The 14,873-nt window shown below is 38.9% G+C and overlaps 1 protein-coding gene across 1 annotated transcript in view; it reads right to left on the reverse strand.

Moving 5' to 3' along the window:
- Positions 1 to 14,873, reverse strand: part of GPR158 (G protein-coupled receptor 158) — a 188,005-nt gene that overhangs the window by 160,526 nt on the left and 12,606 nt on the right. The window contains exon 2 of the mRNA XM_054640621.2: positions 11,984 to 12,089. Within this exon, the coding sequence (XP_054496596.1) occupies positions 11,984 to 12,089 (106 nt within the window). The remainder of the gene's footprint in view (positions 1 to 11,983; positions 12,090 to 14,873) is intronic.

Below are 14,873 nucleotides of genomic sequence, written 5' to 3' on the forward strand. Positions count from 1 at the left end.
TAATCTAGAGAGGAGAAAAGCAAAACCAGATTCAAGGCAGAGTTGCACACAAGTAGCAGCATTTACATCTGTATACTTCCCAAAACAAGGAATTCAGCCTAAACCCAAAGCTAAGCTGAGACTGCAAATTAAAAAAAGACTGCAGATTTAAGAAAAATTTACACAGTTGTTTGGAGTTGTTTTTTTTTCCAAAAAGGCAACATGTGGTGTGGGATTTGATAGGGGGAGAAGGTAAAAAGAAAAGAGTCTGATTGTCCCAGTTATGACACTGTAGCAAAAGGAAAAAAAAAATTATTGGTAACATCCTTTTAAAAAGAGGAAGAAGAAAAAGACTCCTTTTAACCTGCACAAGGGTAGTCCACAAGTCAGAATGAAAGTCTGCCAGAAACCAGACTGATCTTAACAATTTGGATCATGTCCACAGAACTGTATTTACTAAGAGCATGTTGCCAGTACTGATGGCTAAACTGAACATAAAGATCAATAGTACCTGGAAAGGTGATAGAGAGAATGATCCCCTGAATGATTAGCCTTTGCTGCAAGAGGGAAGAACATATCCCACCTGATTTCATTTTCCCTCCAGGATCTAAAATGTCTTTCTACAGAGGATGCACTCAAAAATGCTGGTCACAGAACAAAGCACAACTGGAGCTCTGAGGGCCAGCACAACAGGTCAGCAGCTCCACTCCTCTCTGCCAAGATCACAGATTACTGCCTCTGTTCTTCAGCATCAACAAGGATTCACATTTTATTAGTGAGAAGTGTCTGCATGCTACAGACTGAAAGACCAATTCCTAATGTAAAGCTACTGCTATAAAGTCATACAGCTATGGATGATCAGAATGGATAATTACAAACATTCTCACACCTGCAACCCAAAATTATTTGGGACTTAACCAAGGCAAGAAATAATAGGGAAAAAAAAATCCCTCACAAAACACTGTTCTTTGTTACAGAGTTTGTAACTTTGGAGAAAACAAATGGAGTGGAGCAAGAGCACTGTCAAATGCTTGATGTTCACAATGGACAAGTGAGGGGTTCTCTTCTTATAATAATGTTATCCTTTCATTCTTACTAAAAAGGTGACTGCACAGCTGTTGTATGGAATTCATGCTTTTCAAGCCCTCCTCTTCTTCATCACTCTTTCCTGGACAGGGCTTTGAAGGTTGTGGCCCCAGTTTATGGGGGCAGCTCCTGTGGCCTCAGTGATGTACACAGTGCCCCACCCACCCCAGCTTCCTTTTCCTTCCCACATCTGTGACCCATGGCAGTCATTTCTTGTGTTATACACATACAAATTCAAACACAGTTAATGTAAAGCCTACGGAAAATCCAGTGAGAAGGACTTCAAAGTTGACACATCTCAACTATTACACATATTTCAACATTTTCACCATTTAGCAGTGTTACAACAAAGATACACAAATAGGGAAAACACTTAAATTTGCTGCAGTATGACAAAGATTCAAAATGTCTCTCCATATCATCATGTAATCACCAAAGAAAATATTTTTAGGTCACACTTGTAACAAAAATGACTGCTATAATGTACCATTTTTTAAAAACAATGTTAGAAAGCAGTTAGAATAATCCACTTATGCATAATTAAAAGCAACACTCAATCACCTATGGAAATGAAACATAGCTGAAATGTGCATTAAACATGCAAAAGTATTTCTTCCTTAAGTACCTCACTGAATAATACTTCATGACAATTGCTTTTTATTCACAGTCTATGTAGCAATAAAGTGGTACCTTAGAAAGCAATCATTATTAAAGAGAAAACCCAAATTTAATTTTTAAAACTCATTCTACTACCAAGAAAAAGAAAAAAATCAGTCTCACCATTTTTCACAAAAATACTCCCAAATATTTATATCAGGATGACAGCAGCATTTTATTTAGCCATTTCTTTTAAACCAGCATCATATATCAGTTATCCATATAAAAGTTCTGTATAATTAAGCAACCAATAAATGCCTCCTTCAGCCAGTGTATTTACTTTGAAGGGGGAACAACATGAATTACGGAGTTTAAGCTCTACAGAGCAAATATTTGCTCTCATATGCTTAAAATCAATTTGTGCCATGTCTTGTATATATTGGAAGGTAACGGTGTCTTATCATGGCTGGTAGAAGTCTACAAGTTCTGGAGTGCTGCTTTCTTTGACTTCCTTTCTTGGAAGAGAGATAAGATGGTTTGGCTGAGCTAAAATAACACCATGACTATCCAACAGCATAAGATAGATATGATTAGGGATGGAACTGGACAAATGGTATCAAAAGTTTCTAAACTTTTCAAGAGAAAAAAAAAAAAACATGTAATTGGTGGGGCTTTGACTGGTAGATGAGTTTCTAGAAATGCTCAATATGTATCACAAAGCCACCTGCCATTATCATACAGCAGAACCCTCTCCAAGTGTCTTTTTTACATTTTCTCCCCATGAGAAAGGATTAAGACTAATGCACATTTTTAATCAAGTTTTAGCAGTCCTTCAAATTATACAATTTCCAAGAGAAGCTACCTGAAATACATGTTTTCATATTTCAAAATTACACTTATTAAAAACATTCATTCAGGAAAATGCACTGCTCATGTTGCTTCACTGTATTTCAGTATCAAAACAAGGATCAGAATGTCTTAATTTCAAAAGAACCTAGAACAATTTACTAAACACCCCTCAGAATCCTCTAATTCTAGGACAGTATTCTATACTTGTAGTCTATTTGGAAAACTCCCAATTTATAATGCAGCATTTGTAGTCCAATCAAATGCACCACCAAATCTATATTTTAGATCTTTCATCCACTCAAAGATTTAACCATTATATACTTAGATAATATATGAAGGGATAAAAATATTTAAAACCTTGTGCAAGCAGCAAGCCAGCACAATCCAAAATTTAATGTTACCTCTACTAAATCAATTTCAGAGAAGTTTTAAAAGTAAGTTAGATGTTTACAGCTATTATCTAAGAAAATAAGAATCTGGATATATTTATTCCCTTTCTTCTATTGTAGTAGAAAAAAGAAATGTTGAGCTTGTTATAGAAAAAGTGTCTAAAGCAAATGATTTCTCAAAAAACTTACATGCACATCTTCACACACTTATTAGAAGTTTAATAGAAAAAAGTGATTAGCAAAAGTAGCTGGCAATGGAAGAGAGTCTTGATACAAGTATAAATAAAGCAGACTGGAAATGCAAAGCTCAGAAGGGATGCCATGTTTTCTGGACTAAATCAGACAGGAAAAATGAATCTACAAAGGATGAGAGAGCAGCTAACCACAGAATCACAGCAGCTGAGCCTGGAAGGCACCTCTGAAAATTATCCAGCCCCAAGTTTTACTCAGAGCAGGCTCAGCTAAACCAGGTTGCCCAGGGCCCCACATATCTGAACACCACCAGTGGTGGTCACTCCATCACATCCATGGACAACCTTCTCTGCTGCCTGACTACTCTCACAGTGTAATCAAAAAAGGGGTTTTTTACTGATTCAGTCTGAAGCCCTACCTCTTGTCTTGTCACTGACTACGCCTGAGAGGAGTCTGTCTCTCCTTTAAGTAGAGAAAATCCCCAAAACTTCTCTTCTCTACACTGTCCAGTCCCAGCTTGCTCAGCCTCCCCTCATTCAAGAGGTGCCCCAAACACCTGATGACTGTGGTGGCTCTTGGCTGAACCCCTTGCAGAGCATCCACATCTCCTGAACTGAGGAGCCCAGTCACAGGCACAGCCCTGCAGAGGAGGCCTTGACCAGCTGGCAAAGCTCTGCCTAACACAGCCCCAGAGGCTGTGCAAGCCTTGCAAGAGCACCCTGCTGCCTCATGGTCAACGTGGTGCCCACCAGGACGCCCTGAACCTTTTGCACAAAGCTGCTCCCAGCTGCTCAGCCCTGCAGCCTGTGCTGGTGCACAGGGTGAGGTGCAAAACAAGGACCAGTGTCCCCTCTCAGCCTCTCTAACATCTCAGCACAAAGCTGCTCTGGCAGGATGCCTCTGTGCAAAGGATTAAGCAATTCACAGCTCCAAATGCATGTTCAGACCCATACATTTATATAATGTTCATATATGCAGACATGCACACAGGTTAGCTGTAAATACACATTAATATAAAAACATACAAAAATATTTGAGGGTTGCAAATATTTCAGTTTATTAACTGTAGAGAAAGTTCAATTTGTTTCTCAGGCCAAGCCAACTGAGTTAGTTTTATTTTAAAATGTACCAGTAAGACTATAACTGGTTATGGTGGCTATATGGGACTCACTTTGCTTAAATTAGAATGCACAGTTATATCTCTTCATGAATACTTCTTTTCTCTAGCCAACCATATTTGAAAGAAGAAAAACTATTAAAATGTTTAGATGGAATTGGTGGTGAAAAAAAAAGTAGCTATTACATTCTGACAAAAAGAGTAGAGTTCAGTAAGCAAATCCTACCACCTATTTCATGCAAGTAAATGAAAACTGGTTGACTTGAGAATAGTTGTGGTAAATCTGGGGACCAAATTTAACTTCAGAGGGATTCTGATCCTGTAGCAAGAAGAAAACAGCTCAATATAACAAATATTGTCTGATTGGTCTGTAAGCAATATCTACTTTCCCTCACCATCTTTTATAAGTAAAGGAATAATCAAAGACAATAAATATCTTGCTTATCTTAGGAATTTTATATACATAGGATGTTAGGAAGAAGTGTATTTCTTTTCACTACTTTTTCAGTGATAGAAAAAAGAATAAAATCCTTATAAATGAACAATAAAGGAACGCATCAGGATGAAACTCAGCTTACAAAATAGTCAAAACACAAAAAGGCAGTAATACTCAAAAATCTGAAGATCAAAAATCAAATATTCTGCATTCCCATATTAGTACTGATGCTTAGTACATTCATCATCTCAAACAGGGATGGACAAAAAAGTATTAAAGAAACACAAAAGATGATTCTAAGGTTAGTAAAGACTAAGAAATTTCCCGACATCAGTCCTTGATAGCCATCAGTTTACAGTACTGGCAAATGCAAACCAGAATAAAAAGTCATACAAATTACTGAGATTTAAACAAAAGCATAGATAACCAAAAAGCAGTAATTTTTCATTTGCAAAAAAAGCACTGACCTCTCAACAGAAGTCACCAACAAAAGTGACTGTATTTGAATGTCCAGTGTTATAAAATTGTGCTTAAAAATAAAGCTAAATTAGTTTCTTCCCATTAAGGTTATTACTATGATTCAGTACATTGTTTTGAATATAAAGATTCAGCAGCTATTGTCTGCAGTTTTTTCTTCATGAGAGCTTTAATGTTTCCAAGATAACTTTAATTTGTTATAGAAAAAACAAATGACCTTTATTCTCTAGGCTAAATTAAACTTGCCTCTTGTGTAGGTATGATGAACTATGAAAAAAGCAGGAAAAACAGTTACTGCAGTTGATAAAAGCTTTTTTAAAGTAAGACAGACAAGTTTTTTTCTATTGATTAACCTTCTCAAGTCTTGAAAAAATAACCTAGTTTTTTTCAAAGAAAAAATTAACTGAAGTATGTACATATGAGCAGAATTTTCCTATTCTAACTATGAAAAAAAACTCTCTGCATTTATATAACATCTCTTATTACCTGAGTAAACTGATAGTTAACTCAAGAACAGAGTCTGCACAGTTCATAAGCTGTGTCCTTTGCAATGACAGCAACAGTGTTTATCTAAGAGGAGTTTGGGTGATTTAATTTTTGACCAAAATTCTATCACAAGTCAAGATCCCAAGTCAAGAAAACTATGAAGCTCATCAGACACAGGTTTCAGAAATATATCAGGATGCTTAAGTTTTGCTGGAAGTATCTAGATCATGGTGTGGGTACCTGCTGTGATGCACCCCAAAACCCATTCTGAAGATGATCCAGCCTGAGCCCTGGCTGGAGCACATCTCAGTTCACATGCTTGGCACACACCTCTCTGCAGAAATCAAACTCTGGAGAAAGTAATTCACACACCTGGAGATCACTCTTCAATTCCAGTCTATCAGTTTGGAGATAATAATTTTGCCTGTGGGCCAGCTGTAAAATGGGGGTAATAATCTTTTTATCACCTTACACGATAAGCCTGTCAAATCTCTCAGACTGGACCAGATGCTTTGAAACCAAAATGCTGCATATTTATCTAACTGCATATATCTAATTGTGCTTAATGCTACTAGAGGCATTTTTCAGACATTGTACAGGCCTCTGGACAGAGTGATAACAAATGAGGACTCTGAATGAAGCTGTGCTCTGTTTATGCCTGGGTTTGCTACAGCTTCTGCCCTTTCACTCTGGAAAGGCAATTCACAGCCAGCCTGCCATGAGGATGGTGCAGCCTGGCTCCAGTCCCCACGGTCCTCACTGCAAGGTTTTCTGTGCCTCCCAATACACCCTGATCTTCCTTCTCTTGTCCCAGCCACAGTTTTCCAATCTCTCTCTTCCCTGCATCCATCCCCCTCTCTGCAATTTCCCCTTTGCTCCCACCAGGTATATTTTGCTCATGTTCCACCAGCCAACTAAAATTCTGGGCCTCACTTCTTCCCTTCCCAAACACAACGGGAAGAAGCACCAGCACAACTAATCAGCATTGCCTGACAGGATCATCTGAACGTCTCTGTTCAGCAGAGAAAGATCCAAAAATTGCAGTCACAGATCTGAAAGAACTGGAAACTGATGTAATGCTACATCACCTGTCATATGCAAGATAAACCAAAAATCTCCCAGCTATTTTAGTTTGACAGACAACATCACTCAGCCAACCACTTACCCCTTTTCATGTTTTAACTTTGGGGGAAGGAAAAACAGAAGCAAATAGAACTGACCCAGATGAATTTAAATGCTCAAGTTAAGACTGCTAGCTAGGATGAAAGGAATGTTTGCAAAGGTTTTCTTCTTTGAAGAAAACATTGATAACCAAGATTAGCTCCTGAAAAACACAGACTCATTTAAATTTTTTGTCTTTAAAGCAAAGATGCTGTAGCTAAGCAACCTGGCTCTTCCTTAAACTGAAAGCTGGTTTTCACAGCACCTTGTTTATCACTGAGAACTCCAACAAACCTCCACCGTATTTTATGTAACAGCGTCTGGGGGAGTGCCAGATTAGATCTGGTTTACTGTCATAAGGGGACTTTTCCCATGAATGCAGATGATGCAAAAGTTATTTTTAAAATAGCATCCAAAATGGTTTTTTTGTGTCTACTGCATGCTCTTCAAATACCCTGAGCTCTTGGAGAGAACATGTCTGCTTCTGACTCCAAGACGTGCTGGCTATGTTTTCTTTTCCTGCATACTGAAGTGAGCCACTGCCCTTTCTTCCTAAGTTCCCCCCTTCAGCCCAGGATTTGATACAGCATTTAGTATTTGTTTTCTACCACTAATGATGTTGTTCTAAGACAAAATATATCCTGACATGCTCTCTGCTCTGGTTGGGTACTGTTCTTATCCTGCGTTGAATGCAATCTAGAGCTTCAAGAATGATTATTATTTCCAAATTAGAAGCCAAGTATAGTCCATAAACCTATTCACTCAGACTGAATCACCAAACAGCTTTGATCTCAAATTCTTCTAATTCTGACTGCACTTTCCCTAATGGATAGGACAGAAAATACATGCAAGTAAAAAGCAAAATCAATGACACCAACTATGACCCAGTGGGTTATGACTTCAGATGCTAATCTCTTGCCACAGTTCCCCTCCCACAGACTGTGCACATTAATAGCCTTTTCCCAGTCTGACAAGGGCATTGAAAAGCACTTGCTTGAAAAACCTGGAAAGCATTGGGTTCTCCCCACCCCCTGCTCCCAACCCACTCCCATTACAATTCTATTTTTAACCAGCCCCCACCTCCCTGTTCTTCAGTTGCTTGTAACCTTGCACACAGTATCATAAAATATGATGGACCAAAATGTTTTGCTAAACAATGGAAAAAAGATTTTTGGCTGCACTGCTCATTTGTTTTCCCTTCTCAACTGATTTTGTGTTTGTGCACAATAAATAAACACACAGTAGGCCTATGCATCCTTCTACAAACACAGATATGCAGCCACTGTACACAGACAGCACTGCAGCTTTCTTGTTTACTCTGCTTCCCTCATTTCCTCCAGATATTTTTGCACGCTGTCATTTGTGGAATTCTGTTGAAACCCAAAGGGATGTCAGCTGAGCCTGCCTCACTCTGCAAGCTGTTGGCAAGCTCATTAAGGCCAGGGGAACAGTGTGGAGTCTGCTGCCACTGCTCACAGACTGATGCTGCTGGCTGGAAGGACCCGGCCGGGCTCAGGGGCCACACCAGCTGATTTCTTCAGATGCTCCTCAGCCTTGACATTATTGCTGGAGGCTCCACAAGGACTCTAAAGTTGTTACTAAAAGTGCCAGCAGCTGCTGTCAGCATTTATGGAGAAGAAATCCAATATAGTATAAGTCTTCAAGGGTTTCAAACAGGGTAAAAGTCCATGTTTTCTTGCTCCCATTACCAGCCTTGACTGTACATTGTACAGCACTGCCTGTACAATGAAATTACTTTACATTTTTTATTGGGTAACTACACTTTTTTCTGTTTGTTAATTTCAGACTGCATCATTTTAGGATCTACCCAACTTAATTATTTCTAACTCTGCAGATATTACCTGTCATATTTGTTGCAGCCCCAGAGAACCCAAATATCTTCCCCAATAGTTTTGGGGAAGCCATTGCCTATTTGGGAGTCAAGGTAGAAGGCAGGAAGCAGAATGCAGCTCTCTCTCACAAAAGCCACCTGGCCATCAACCTCTTTTTGGCTGATCAAGTTATTAAAAGGAGAAAAGCATAACAACTGAAATAGACTTTAGCCATGGCTGCAATTTGGATTTCCTGTGTTAAGTATCACCTTACTTCCTGCTTAATTAGGTTGAGCCATGTCCAGTTACCCTGTGGTTTAACAAGGGCACTCTTGTTCATCTAGGCTGCTACAAAATCAGGGATGCATGTGTACTGCCCACAAAAGAGAGCAAATCAGGAAAAAATCCACTACATATTAGAAATTCAAGTAGTTGAATTAAAAATGGGGAATTCAAAGTTCTTAGTGCTTGGTTTTTTTCGGTTTTTTGTACTTGAGGGCACCATACATAAAGCAAGATATTTAAGATCCACCAATCCTAAGGAACACCTAAATCTAAGGACAGATGGAAGTTTAAGGAAGATAAGTATGTCTCAGTATTTTGCATATTTGAATCATAATATTCCTAAATCACTCAACCTGACACTGTTTTTTTTTCTCCAAGCAAGGACTAACACTTTAACTATCCCATCACAATCAGGTTGTTCTAGATGACCTTCCAAAGACAAATCCCAGTGCCACAGTTAGCATCATCTCCTAATACTGAGATTAATACTGCCAGACTATGTGAAGGCAATACAGTATTTTCAACAACAGTCTCTATTTTCTGGAAGAAGTTGGATCCCATCCATGCCTTCCCTTTTTTTCTGTCTAGCACATACAGACCACTGGCTTACCATATGTTTCCATGCACCTCCATCTCCCTCATTTCAACTGATTTTTATTTAGAAAATAAACACTTCAGAACAGCACAGAAAGTAGGAGAATTTGTCTGCCATGTGTCTAGTAGATTTTAGCCACTATAAAAGCATTTTGATTAATCCATAACTTTGGTATTTTCCTCCCATTCTTGCATAAAGTCACTCTCTATTTTTATGGCATTAGGAAAGAAGGGAGCTGTATTTCCGAAATTTTAAATATTCTGAAATATTGAGCTTTATGCCTTTGGTTTAATGGTATTGGTGGCCTGGCCACATGGTACGGACTATGAAGCAAACACTTTCAGAGCCAAATCAGAAATTCACTATGGCAAAGGCTTATCAAACAGTCTGCACAGAAGCTATGCTGCAGTAAAGTCACCTAACAAAACTGAAGTGAGCAAAGAGGGTCTAACTAGAGCAGAATTGGAAATCCAGAGATCTCCTGGATTCTCTTCCTACTCTGCTGGAGACAGACTTTGTAAATGGGGGCAGAGCACTCAACCATCATCAGGTATTTGTTTAACTGCCCCTAAGTAGATAAGAGAGAGTACAGGGAATATGATTTCATTGGCATTTATAAGCAAAACTGTATGGAAAATATGGCTGCACAATTATGTAAGTTACCCTTATTGGACACAGTGGGTTCCAACGAAACAAGTATGGAAAGCAGCACATGGGATCTTCTCTTGGGTTCAACTGTGGCAGTTCCTGCTCAGTAGCTGGTACAGGCTAACCAATGTCTGCATTAAGTCAAGGGCTTTGCAGTTTCCCATGCTCTGCACAAGAAGCAAGCAGAGCCTGGACCTGAGCTGGCCAAAGGGATATCCCACACCATGGAACATCCTGCCTGGTGGCATGGATAGAAGCTGGGAAGAGTTGGGCAGGAGGGGTCACTTGCTGTTGGAGGACAGGACAGGCATGGGTCAGCAGGTGATATTGTGCATCACTGGTGGTTCTCAGGTTTAATTTTCCTTTTTTCCCCCCATCGTTATAAGTAATAGCATATTTTGTTATCATTATTATTACCATATTGATTTGTTTCCATTATTAAACTGTTTTTATCTCAACCCACCAGCTTTATCTTTTTTCCCCAATTCTCCACCCCACAGCAGTGGGGGCAGGGGAAATGAAGGAATGACTGCATGGGACTTAGCTGCCAACTGGGGCTAAGCCACCAGAGACCTAGGACTGGATTCTTTCCCTTTTATTTTTGATTGCAGATATGCAGTTTACAATCCCACCCCTCTGCTGACATATTTTACTCATAAGACATTAGGAGAAGGAGGAGCACTTGCCAAAGTATATTATCACATTTGGGATAACTAGAATTTATTAAAAAAAAAAACATTTACCAGATCACATGGGAAATGGTATTTTCTTCTAGGAAGAAACAGAAGTGACTTAAAAAGTATTCCCTTAAATTCAGAAGTCAAAAAGTACTTGGCAGAGAAATAAATTTTTTCACTTGCAGAAATACTTAGTCTTAAATTAGTCTTTATCAAAGACTTGATTTTGAATTTCAAGTTTATTTCATGAGAAACATACCAAAAGAAAAAAAGATGTTTACAAAAATTCTGAGTTCTTCTTGCTCAAAAATGTTAGCAGCTGAATTCATCAAAACCAACTGTTTTTCTAAATTTAGACTTGGCTTTGATAAATTGGCATTTTACAGAAAATTAGGCAAGCATCTCCTGACTTCTGGTAGACAAATGCGAAATTTCCCTACATTTTAGTTGTCCTTTCCAAAAGTACAGAAGTTTACAAGGTACCTACTCTCACAGAAAACAAATGGGCGCCTTTGAAATCACCTTTACAAAGGAGAATCAAAAGAAAAATCAAAATGTATTTTGTTTAAAAGTTTCATTGAATACATATGACAGGCCAGGGCGAAGGATCCATGATTTGCTGACAGATGGAACCAGACACAGACCTTCAGAAGAAAGCGGAAGCAGGAAGGAGCTGAGCACAAACATTTTAGTCAGCTCTGTCAAAATGTTGGCATTTCTACTAAGAAGGAATTACAGTATCCAATTCTGCTTGTTATTCTGTAGCACTCTATCCATGGATTTCTGAATAATTACCATTAGCATTTCAGCTACTTCTACTAGATTTTGCAAAGTTATCCAAGCAAAAGTGACACTGACATTAAAATCCTATTTTGATTTTGAGCACAAAATAATTGTTTGACTTGCAAAGCAGAACCTCATAAATTATTTCATTGGTAATCTTTTTCCCTGTAACTGTTATCTCTTCACAATAACTTTGCTTCTGTTTTAACATCAATAATTCTGAAATGCAGGCAACTGCTGAAACTCATGAATCCCATAACACCTCGCACAGAAAGATTCCTTCAGCCCCACAAACCACATTCGATGTCTATAAAATACATAACATTTATCCTACAGAACAGTGCTCAGTGAAAAGATTTGTTACTGAAGTGAGGTCCCTTAGGGACAGACATACCTCAGAATTGTTGAGATGACACCTGTGTGTCCCTGAGAACCATCCCTCGCTCGAGCACTGGTCAATGTCCACCTTCTGCAGATTGATGTCCACTTTGACAACACCTCTGAAAACAGAGAGGAAACAGCCTTGAACACAACTGCAGAAATAGGTTAGGCTTTTTTTGTGATGCTGCAGCCTGAAAAGCAGAACTACCTCTTTCTTCTAAATATAGAATTTGATAAAATGTCTAAACAAGAAGAGTTTTGTGCTCCCACAGCATGGTCACAGAAACATTCTTATTTTAGACTTTACTGAGATGTACTATGGACAAGAGCTCAGTAAACCTAACATATTAAGACTAGGGTGGCAGTTAAGAACAAGTTGTATGTCCAAACAATGTAATGCCCTTCACATTTTACTGTGCAGCAAAGACCCAAAATAAATACAGTGAAAGAGCTGCACTACTTTTTCTGAAGCTAGCAACCTTCTCAGGCAGTTCTGCGTGCAAGGTACCAGACACTGCACCTCACCCCATATCCAGCAAAAACTACATTCTCCCCTTTGCTCCAGGGAACCCTATTTGCCAAAACAACTGGCAAAAGCCTTTTTTGTACCCTCCCCAGAGACAACCCAGCCTCCAGAGACATTCAAGCCTCTTCTCTACAGCTCAACATCCTCCTCCAGCAGGCACCCAAGCACTCTCCCCACATCTCTGCCAGCTGGCCCTGCAATAAAACCTGATACAGCATCAGAAAGCTGCACAAGCCACCAATAGATCACTGATGTGTGTGAAGGGAAAAGTTTCCTACACATACATGTCCTGAAGGACCACCTAAATTGTGTAAGTCCTATACCAAGAAGTCTCTAGGTTTCATCATCAACAGTTTACCTCAAAAATTCTTTTGAAAGAAAAGCTAACAAGCCAATTTCAAAGCTGACACTCTGTTGTGTAAAAAACTTGAAAATTATCAGAAGAAAAAAGGTAAAAGACTGTAGTTCTATATCTTTTTTTTTAACAAAGCCTTTAAATATTTACATATTCTTCAGAATTACCTAGGACATTTATAGCATCATTTTGTCAGAGCATGTCATCTATGACTGCTTTGCTGTAGCCCAGACTTGACAAAAATGTCAATATGCAACTTCTAGTTGCTAAATCATTACACAAAATCATTCATAGTGGATGAATGCTCTGTGCTAATTTCTTACATTCAGAACACCATTCCTTTCAAGTCAATCATTTCAGCCACTTGGGACAGATGTTTTCATTTCTAGAGTCTGGACTCCCCCAACTACAAACACCATCATCTCCCTTCTTTCAGGCTGTGATCCAACAAGGACATGGCCCAGCCTCTATCTCAGAAGCACCTCATTCACCCCAAAGTGTGTTCCCTCTTTTAATTAATGCTCATAACACAATAATAGTAACAAGATAGCTAAAGAGCCATATATTTGAGAAGATATGTACAAGCAAAATTAGAACATATGAGTGAGCTTGATCAAAACCAGGAAAATGCTGTTCCCCCATACCTGACCCCAGTACAGCAAGAGTCCACAACAGCTAAATTTGGACATTGATCTTCAGGCATGCTATCCAGTAAATGGAAAAACACAACTATACCCTGTAAGTGGTCAGAAGAATGCATGAGAAAATTACATAAAACAGACAGTAGGAAGTTAGTACAGGAGCACTCAATCCCACTCAGTCTCCTGACTAGAATCTAAACAATCTAATTCTGGGCACATTTAGAAATTGCTTGAAATACTTAAGTGCTGGTTCTAGCAAGTTAAATTTAAAATAGCACACACCACACTTCTGGAATATTCTGATATATTTCTAGTTTTTGCCTTTGTACACTTGTTTTGAACAGCAGTTTCACCAGGGACTGCTCAAATAATGTTTCTACCCCAAGGAACTGTTTTCTCCATGTTCTAGGTGAGCAATAACCTTGAGAGGAAAAGCTGCCATACTGCACAGATTATCTCTTTAAAATGCTGATGTCAGTGGATTACAAATTTAACCTGGCAAGAAGGTGCCATAGCACTGGAGACATATGCCCATAGCAGTAGAGACAACAGATCACTCATCTGGTCATGTGTAGATCCCACCAAGCATGTTCCCAATATTTTCTGGACCTTTGTGAGCTAATACAGATATTAGTGTGTGGGCTGAGGACAGGACCTGCTCTGCAAATGAATACTCCCCATGGCTGCAGACAGGCACTAAGCAGGCAGCAGGAGCCGGACCAACATTACTCCTTGCTCTCCTAATTCATGTTACACACCAGTCACGTTGGCAAAGCTATCAAGGATCAGCATCATCCTGACTACTCCAAAGAAATCATTTTATACAGTAGGAAAAGCAGTGATGATTTAGCTTTAAAAGAAATGCAACCCATTCACCTGAAGCACCTGACAGAAGAAGGTTTCATTTCCTTTACATGGAAAGTTTTTCCCTTGAGTACATTTTGTTTTTAACTAGTAGGAGAGGAAACTCACCTTTCCCTCCTCAAACATTTCTGCAAAGACAAGTACAGATTTCAAATATAGGACAAACTAATCACTGCCTAAAGAGAAGATACCACACAGCAAACTCTTAAAGGTGTTTTCACAAGAAAGCCCTGTAGAAGCAGAATGCCAGTAAAAAAAGGATATAAATATTTTCCAAAGAAAACTTACCTAGAGGTTACTTGTGAGAAAGACAACACACACAAGCCAGAGAGATTAGGGTCATTAAGTACACTGAGAAGGCATCTGAGTATGGCCTTGTACCAGAAGTGCTGCAATTTGGAGAATTCATGTCATGTTCCAATGGGACAAGCATCAGAAAGCAGAACACCCTAAAACGCAGAGCCATGTACTGGAAAGAAAGGAATATACTTCTGGACTTCACACCATTGATTAAAGA

This window comes from Agelaius phoeniceus, chromosome 1 (assembly GCF_051311805.1).
Source record: "Agelaius phoeniceus isolate bAgePho1 chromosome 1, bAgePho1.hap1, whole genome shotgun sequence".
Lineage (NCBI taxonomy): Eukaryota > Metazoa > Chordata > Aves > Passeriformes > Icteridae > Agelaius > Agelaius phoeniceus.